General features: G+C 29.2%; 2 protein-coding genes across 4 annotated transcripts; one reads left to right on the forward strand and one right to left on the reverse strand.

Moving 5' to 3' along the window:
- Positions 1–653: 653 nt before the first annotated feature.
- Positions 654–2,406, reverse strand: LOC107613483 (molybdopterin synthase catalytic subunit). 2 transcript variants are annotated; one of them, XM_016315496.2, is made up of 3 exons: positions 2,227–2,375; positions 2,087–2,145; positions 654–1,579 (listed from the first exon to the last, which is right to left on the reverse strand). In XM_016315496.2, the coding sequence occupies exon 3, from the start codon at positions 1,391–1,393 to the stop codon at positions 824–826; it is 570 nt and encodes a 189-aa protein (XP_016170982.1). In that variant the 5' UTR covers positions 1,394–1,579; positions 2,087–2,145; positions 2,227–2,375; the 3' UTR covers positions 654–823. The 2 variants fall into 2 exon arrangements, with proteins under 2 accessions (XP_016170982.1, XP_016170983.1); XM_016315497.3 differs by lacking the exon at positions 2,087–2,145 and having other exon boundaries at positions 2,227–2,406.
- Positions 2,407–3,264: 858 nt separating this feature from the next.
- LOC107613618 (putative sarcosine oxidase) lies at positions 3,265–5,278 on the forward strand. 2 transcript variants are annotated; one of them, XM_016315706.3, is made up of 2 exons: positions 3,265–3,418; positions 3,754–5,278. In XM_016315706.3, the coding sequence occupies exon 2, from the start codon at positions 3,765–3,767 to the stop codon at positions 4,962–4,964; it is 1,200 nt and encodes a 399-aa protein (XP_016171192.1). In that variant the 5' UTR covers positions 3,265–3,418; positions 3,754–3,764; the 3' UTR covers positions 4,965–5,278. The 2 variants fall into 2 exon arrangements, with proteins under 2 accessions (XP_016171192.1, XP_016171193.1); XM_016315707.3 differs by having other exon boundaries at positions 3,277–3,413.
- Positions 5,279–9,614: the final 4,336 nt, after the last annotated feature.

The following is a 9,614-nucleotide window of genomic DNA, read 5'->3' on the forward strand; positions in this document are numbered from 1 at the left end:
GAAGAAAAGTTGAAAAGTTAAATACTGGACAATCATTATTATGTCTCCAGAAATACATAGAAATACAAAAGAATACACAAGAATAAGTTGTATTTAATAATGGTGCGTAATAGGAATACCACCACCTTAATTTTGAAAAAAAGAATAGTTTGGTTTAATTTGGGTGAGAAGGAAAGTAAATTAAACCAAACTAAGTTTTTGCAAAATGAAAAATTTTGATCATAGTATATATTTTTTTCAAATTAGAAGTACAGACAATGTTAAAGAGTATATATTTTTTCTAAATTAGAAACACAAAAGCATAGGAATTTAAAGTTCACCAGGAACATGACAAACTTTATGAATTTTACAAGAGGAATGTCAGGAACCAGTAGAATTTATGATAAGTAGCCATCAATTAGTCATCATAAGTGTTTTTAATGGTGGGAGATGATATCCAATGGTGTAAAATTACTCATACTAGCCAAATTTTAATAAAAGTGCTGACTTTCTAAACTTTCTTATTTTATAAAGTACGTCGGGTAGACAAATTTTTCCCCACCAAAAAAGAGTTGGATTGGAGAATAAAAGTTTGAATAATTTTCTTTAGGAAATATTTTTTTTTTATTTTACAATAGAAAAAATTCCCTCTTTGCAGTGCCAGTGTGGCATCATCTTTATCTAATGAAATATATTAATATCATTGGAGTATATTTCATATAATTTTGCAATCTTTTTTCTGAGATTTGGAAATCAAGATATTCTGCAAACTATTATTAGCATTATTTGATTAAAGGGAACAAAATTAACGCTACCTAATGTCTTTTGATCCCCAACACTAGCATTATTTCTGGCTTACATCATCATCAACCTTAACCTTAGTCCCACAGCAAGGCTTTTTGTTGCTGCGCTCCATACTTTCTGCCATTTTCGCACTGCAATCTACATCTTTGTTACCAAGATCGCTCCTCCGCTCCAAAAACTCAGAGTTTTCTTTCCAAACTTCTCCGTTTGAATAAACCTCCTTCTTCCAAATAGGAACTGTAGCTTTTACTTCATCTATTATAAATCTACATGCCTCCAGTGCATCAGCCCTGTGAACAGATGAGACGGCGATGAAGATACTTGTTTCTCCTACAGGAACTGTCCCCAGGCGATGCGCAACAGCAATGGAATATAGATTCCATGACACTCTTGCAGATGAACAAATAGACTTGATACAACGTATTGCCATTGGAACATAAGCTTCATACCTCAACTCTAAAACTGTCTTACTTTCGAAAGTGTCGCGTGTGGTGCCTGCAAAAGTCGCTATTGCACCAGCTTGTGGAGCGCTGACATAGTTCATATATCTAGCAATGTCTATCGTGTTCTCTGAGATTTCGACAAGATTCTTATCATCTTCTGCAGCCATATCTACTAAAACTTCAGATAACACGCTGATGCAACAAAATCCAATTATTGCTTGGTCCTTTTCTGTTCTCACATTTATTGGAGTAGGTAAAGTCTAGTAACATGTTCTTCAAATTGATCAAAGCATCTCATACAAGACATGGTGAAACTGATGCAATACCAACTTAAACCAAAGGCATCAAATAACCTATAAAAACAGAGAAAAACAAAGTCAAGCATAGGAATAATATGCTTAGCCCTTGAATATGGATGACGGCTTTCACCTAATTTAAGCATTAGTGAGTCATCAAACTATAACAATTCATTAGCAAAATTCTACTCATATGACAATTTAGCATACAACGGATTTTAATTATCAACTTCACATCTGTATGCGAGTCTCCACCACTTAAAATGCCTTCAATCAAATATAAATGTCAGCCCTACAACACGTTCTGATGCAATGCATTCATTTCTAAATTGTATATTCCACATAAATTCAGCAAGAAAAGAAAGAAAAAGAAAACCATTTGGATTATAAATCCAAAAAAACACTATCGAAAATGTACTCTTGGATAAAATATGAACTCATTAAATAACAATTTTAGCATAAAGAGAGTTTTTTCCTTCTGAAAGACTGAATCCCAATCATGAATCACAAAAGCTTCCTATCCACTTAGTAATTTAATTTCAGCATAAGAGAAGAAAAACATACCACTATGTAGCATCTTTAAGAGTGTTTGAGTTTGAGAAACCCTAGGAAGTGGAATGAATCTAAATCGGGGAATTAAAATCACATAAGAATTCAATGATAGTAAAAGTATGGAATTGAAATCAGACAGAAAGAATACTCACCTTAATCAAGAATAGTGACGCCTCTTCTCTGAGCAGATTGGGGTAGAAGGTTGAAGGAAACAAGTTGCACGCGTACTCCTAAGTGCCATCTAAGCTAAGGTGGCTTCATTGGGTCACGGGATTAAAAATCCAATCCCTCTTTTGTTTTCAACGCGAACCAACTCAACTTTTCTGTTTTATTTGAAAATTGATATGTATATTTAGAAGTATATTAATTCTTTATATATATATACACTAAAATTTGGATTCCCTATTTTTTTCGTCTATTAAATGTTTTGTTCTTGTATTTTTCTCTTAATTTCAATGCAAATATAAAATAAATAATAAATTATCACACTTTATTCTCTCAAATAAAAAATAAAATTTAAAATATTTAAATTTACTAAATCAATTGTTAAATTAATTACAAAAAATAATAATAATATTGAACAAGTTATAATTGAATAAATATTTATAATTAAATAATTAAAAAATATTTTTATTATTTATTATTTTTAATTATTTTAATAAAACAAAATATATATCATATAACATTTCTAAAAAAATAAATTAAAGGAGATAAAAATGTGAGCAAAATAAACTATTATTATGAACTTCAATAGTATGAAGTGCCACACTTTATTTTTTTTATATTAGTTTAATAATAGTATTTTTTTGAAATATAGATGATTGAGATGTTAATCTCAAATATGATATTATTTAATTTAGAGTACATAAATTAAAAAAATTAAATTTTGAAAATACAAAAATTGAATCATTGAATTTTTAGAGCACAAAAATTGAATCTTTTGATTTTTGAAATTTTTTTTTAACAAAAAGAAACTCAACCCATTAAGTAGAGCGACACATAAAAAAAAAACATCACAGAAAAAAGATACAATCAAAGAAAAGGTAAAAATTTTAAAATATTTTAAAGTATAGAAAATAGATACTCCAATTTGTATATCTTTTACAATTTTAAAAAACATTGAAAATACAATATTTATTAAATATATCATCCATCTTATTTCGATAGAGAAAAAAATTAGCCATCAACTCGTCGAGTGCCAACTTGAACACCATAAATATCTATTTTCCCTCATCATCCTGTCACTAACAAAGCAACAACTCATATTTACAGGAAGGCTAAAGGCTGGCTCACTCCCTCACTCACTCAAGCACTCTCGTCTCCATCTTCTAACACTCAAGTCAGGTCTCTCTCTCACTCCTTAATCTATTTGTTCGTTGAGCTTATATTTTTTTACCATCTGAAGCAGTACTGACCACAAATCTAAGAAAAGAAAAAAATACTCCTAATTAACAAACTCAAGCATATTCACTAATCAGCACCTACCTATCTACGATTCCAGAATATTCTGCATTCATGATTCTCTCCACCAACCTGTGATTACGATATTCTTATTTAATCACTTTAAACCAAAAAATAAAAAATAAAAGAACACACACCCCTACTGTTTTTATATATCATAAAATAGTTGAATATTACAATCAAATTTATAACAGTATATCCTTTTTCTGATTCTGTAGATAAAGAAAATATGCAGAGCGGGCGTGGTAACGAGGTTTTCGACGTGATCATCGTCGGCGGCGGTGTAATGGGAAGCGCCACCGCGTATCACGCTGCAAAGAGGGGTCTCCGGACACTCCTCCTCGAGCAATTCGACTTCCTCCACCACCGTGGCTCCTCCCACGGCGAGTCCCGCACAATCCGCGCAACGTACCCACAGCACCATTACTACCCACTCGTCATGGAATCTTACACGCTCTGGCAGCAGGCCCAGGCCCAAATCGGCTACACCGTCTACTTTCCGGCCCACCATCTCGATATCGGCCCGGCTCAAGACCCAATCCTCCGCGCCGTCATCGACAATTGCCGCCGGCACGCCATGCCGCACGAGGTCCTCAACCGCCGCCAGCTGGCGTCGAAGTTCCCGGGCCGCATCGACATGCCGGACGATTGGATCGGAATATTCAACCGCCTCGGCGGCATCATAAAGCCGACGAAGGCGGTTGCCATGTTCCAATCGCTAGCGCACAAATACGGTGCAGTTTTAAAGGACAAAGCTGAAGTAATCGACGTTAAAAAAGACGGAGAAAACGGCGTCGTTGTTTTTACATCTAACGGCGAAAGTTATCGAGGAAGGAAGTGTGTTGTAACGGTAGGAGCATGGGTTAACAAGCTTGTGAAGAAAGTGAGTGGAGTTGAATTACCGATTCAGCCACTAGAGACTCATGTGTTTTACTGGAGGGTGAAGGAGGGGCACGAAGGGGATTTCGCAGTAGGGGGCGATTTTCCTACCTTTGCTAGCTGTACAGGGGAAGGAGGGATTTACGTGTACGGAACACCATCATTGGAGTTCCCGGGTTTGGTTAAGGTCGCGGTCCACGGTGGAAATCCGGTTGACCCGGATAAAAGACCTTGGGGTTCAGGGTATAGGGTTCAAGATTTAAAGAAGTGGATTCAACAGACGTTCATGGGCTTGGTCGATTCGAGCGAGCCCGTGGTGAAGCAGGCCTGCATGTATTCTATGACGCCAGATGAAGATTTTATTGTGGATTTCTTGGGTGGGGAGTTTGGGAAGGATGTGGTAGTGGGTGGCGGGTTTTCGGGTCACGGGTTCAAGATGGCTCCGGTTATTGGAAGGGTTTTAACTGAGCTTGCTATAGATGGGGTTGCAAGTGGGGTTGACATCAAACCCTTCAGGATTTCAAGGTTTAGCATGAATTCTAGGATTTGATTCGACAGAATTGATGTTTATGTGAACGGCCCATGCAAAATTAGACTGTGAATCTGTGATGAGTTGAGTTGTGAGATTGCATGATCAAAATAGCATTTGCCAAACGTTAATATTCTCCTTTCCATTTTCATGTACTAATAATGTATTAGTCGTACCTATGCTTGGTTCTTTGTGATGTGTTGTTTGTTTTGTTCTTTAAGTTGTAGTGGTAGCTGGTTGTGCCGTCTTGTCTGGCCAAGTTGCAATAAAGGCATGTGAATGGAGATTGAAAATTGAAATATAATAATAATTTGGTAGGGAAGCTTTTGTGATTTTGTCCTTCTTGTGTTGTCACTTCTGACCTCGTGATATTCTAATTTTAGAGGCACGTTTTTATTAATATTTTAAAGAGTTAATAGTCAAATTAATCTCTTAAAAAATAAGATACTCTTTAAATTCGTTCTTGAAAGATTTTTTTAATCAAATTGGTCTTTCAAAAATTACGAATTAATCATATCTATCCTTCAGTTACTCTCTCACAATTTTTGTCCATGATTGAGGATGTGAAATATTAACTAATACCATACATGACACATAACATATTCAAATAGGCGTTGACTAAATATGTTTACGAAAATCTATCAATTTAGTCATTAAGTCATATTAGAAATAGAATTTTTGTAATTGAAAAAAATGACTAAATTAATAAATTTTCATAAACATATTTGATCAATATCTAATTAGACATATCAGGTATTATATATGTTACCAATTAACGTTTTAGGACCAATTTGACTAAAAAAATCTTTTAGGGATGAATTTGAAAAATATCTTATCTTTTAGGGACTAATTTAACTATTAACCCATATTTTAAATGAAAAAAAATGATAGAATATCATCAAAATTTATTATTTTTTAGAGTAAAGTATGGTTTTTATCCCCAACGTTTGGGGTAAGTCCTATTTGTGTCCCTAACATTTAAATCGTCCTATTTGTATCCTTAACGTTTATAAAAGTGATTCAATATTGTCCTACTATCAATTATACTAACAAATCAGATTATATTTTTCAATTATTCTCACTTGAATAATATATTCATTCTCAATTAGGTCTCACTCGGATGTGTTCGATTTTAATATTATACCCACTATTTGTGTTTAGATTCAATTATGTCCTTAGAAAAGTGAATTATGTAAATGTTGTAGGAATTAATTTCAACGTTTGATGAGCTATTTTTCGCAGTAGATCATCGATTCTATCCCAGACATTTGTATTCTAACTTCAAGAAGAGATTTTTAAAACTCAAACTAAAACGCTCATGGTGTGTAATTGACGGCAAGATAACATTGAATCACTTTTACAAACGTTAGGGATACAAATAGGACGATTTAAACGTTAAGGACACAAATAAGATTTACCCCAAACATTTGGGACAAAAACGACACTTTACTCTTATTTTTTATATTAGTTAATCATTAATATTTAAAAAGAGTAATATTATATATTTAAGTTTTTTTATAAACTAAATCTAACTAAGTTAAACAATAAGACTTAGAATAATATTAGTCATAACTGATTGTTGTTATATTAGACCAATTTGATTGAATTTGGTTAACAAAAATATTTGAATGTGTAACCTTATTCTATTTGAAAGTATGAAAAAAAATATGGTATTAGACTACTAGAGTAAAAATACTACACTAAAAAAAGCTAAATTAATAATTAAATAATAACCAAAAATAATAAATTTTGATAGTCCTAAACATTTTTGTAAAATAAATATAGAAATTAACATTTTTAATGAATTAATTTTAACAAAAATTTTATTATATTATTAAAAGTATTTTTTTAATTTTTATGTTTTAAAAATTTCAAAGTTTAAGATTAGAATTTAGATATAAAATTTAAAATAAAATAATAATTTTAAAAAGTTAGTTGATATTAATTGAAAAATTAGTTTATTAATTCAATTATAATACATTATTCACAAGAATTTCTTTGGAAATATAGAAAATTAATTTTTTACAAATTTGTTATTATTCTCAAAAAATATTTTAATTTTCTTTTTTTTTCTAGAAGCCAATTCTAATGCACCTTTACTTTAAATTTATAGAAAAGTTTTTAAGTATATCGATACACTAATATTTCAATAATTTTTAATAATTGATCTTAATCAGGGACAGATGTATGTATATGAGTGTGGAGGCAATTGCCCCATTACGATTAGACATTTTTTTGAGTAGTATATGAAAATAATATTTATTTGCCCCCACTAAATTATTAAATTTGACCCCACAATAATTTTTTACTCAACTTTTGGTACTTTATAGTCAATTTAAAAATTTAATATTAGATGTCATTAAAATTATCAATTTTCAATTTAAATGAAATTTGTGTTTTTTCTTAGAAATCAACTCAAAAGAGTGTTATTTATCTTTTGTTATATTAGTTTTAATTTTTTTCTGTAACTACATTAATTGAAAGAACTTTTTCAACTATGAATTCCAATAAGAATTGACTTCTAATTGTATAAGAAGTAAATTTCTAAATAAGTATTTACTTATATATATGTAAAAGAAATACTACACATCTAAGTCTTTTTATGAACTAAGCCTAATCAAGTTAAACAATAAAATTTAAAATAATATTAGTCATAACTGATTTTTGTTGTCTTAGACAAATTTGATTGGACTTGGTTAACAAAAAAATATGAATATGTAGCATTATCCTATATAAAAAGACAGATATTTATAAGGGTAAAGTATATTTTTTGTCCCCAAAGTTTGGCAAAAGTTTTAAAAATATCCCTAAGTTTTATTTTGTTTTAATTTTGTCCAAAAAATTTTCGATTTGCATCAAATATACCCTCGGAGACTAAATTTTCAAAAAATTTAAGACTAATATAACAACAATGCATGAAAATTATGCTTGATTTGCTTGTGTTGAGGGGTTGTTATTATGAAATTGTTGTTGAATCGATCTTAAATTTTTTGAAAAATTAGCCGTCAGGGGTATATTTGATGCAAATCGAAAATTTTTTGGACAAAATTCAAACAAAATAGAACTTAAGGATATTTTTAAAATTTTTGTCAAACTTTAAGGACAAAAAATATATTTTATCCTATTTATAAATGATTATTTTAGTGTTTTAATTATAAAATTAGATATTATAAAAACTAATCATGTTATATTTACATCGAAAATAACTACCTGTATATATATATATTGAAATAAAAAATATACATTAAAAATAAATTAAACAATACATATATTTATATACGAATATATAATAATTAATAAATAATTTGATAACTAATTTTTATGTACACATAATATTTTTATTATAAAAATTATTATTATATTATATATATATATATTTTTTTTCTTATCCCGACTGTCAAAATTTTTAGATCCGCCACTAATTTTAATTATATATATTATATATATTTTTTATAATTAAAATTAATGCTTAAAAATTAATAAAATATTAATATATCGTATACTTAAAAATTTTTTAAATTTATAATGGAGTAAGGAGAATATATCCCAGGCATGCAATGGTGGCTGGCATTGGGAGGCCCCTCGGTTGGATATGGTGAGTCAGCATCTATTCACAAAAGTGTATATGTATCTATACTTTTAGTTTTAGATAGGCCGCAACTTAACTTCTTTTTATTTTTAATATGGAGAAAAGTGTGGGGTGATACAATGTTACGAAGAATAGGGATATTTTTTTTATATGTGGTGTTAGAAAATTAAAATCGAATTGATGGATTTAGGATAAAAAATTCAGACAGTCCGATTAGAGAGAATCTATAAAAAAATATTTTTTTAATAAAACTCAAAGAATCTATTTTAATTAAAAAACAAAAATCCATTTTTATTTTAAGAAAAATTTAAAAAACAAAAATTGTAAATGGAGGGTCCGTTTTCAGTTTAACAAAAAAATAAATAAAAATTGTAAACGGAAGGTCCGATTTGATTTTAAGAAAAAAAAAGAAAAACTAATCGAACAGTTCGATTTGTGGTCAACAAATTTTTTAACAAAGAACTCGGATGGTCCAATTTCTCTCTATCCTATACTTGTGTCTAACACTTATATACACTATAACCAAACACAACTCACGCATTCCTGCAATATAAAAAAAATTAGCCGCAACTTAAATGAAGTGCTCATTGTATCTTTGACTCAAGTCCGATCACGTGTCACATTTTTTGGGTAGCGTTCGTAAATAGAAAATAAAATAGATTTAGATATTTTAAATTTTAAATTTTATTTTAAAAAATAAAATGTGATTTTTTTATTATTTATTTTATAGATGAAATTAAAAAAAAATATGAAAGAAAAATTATTTAAGAGTAAGAGATTAAATTTTATTTTTTAAAATAAAAATTTAAAATTTAAAAAATTCAAATTCAAATAAAATTAGAATTTGAATTAAAATTGCAGACTTAGTATTATATTTAATAATAAAAATATTTTTCGTACGTTAAAATTAATTCTTAAAATTAGTTATTAAACTATTTATATATAAATATATAATTTAATTTATTTTTAATATATATTTATATTTTAATATATATTTTATATTAGTAACTAATTTTAATAGTTAATTTTAGTGTAGAAATAATATAGTCTATTTGATAATTAGATATTAAAATTAGAATTTT

Source organism: Arachis ipaensis, chromosome B8, assembly GCF_059453495.1.
Source record: "Arachis ipaensis isolate K30076 ecotype BB chromosome B8, ASM5945349v1, whole genome shotgun sequence".
NCBI classification, from domain to species: Eukaryota; Viridiplantae; Streptophyta; class Magnoliopsida; order Fabales; family Fabaceae; genus Arachis; species Arachis ipaensis.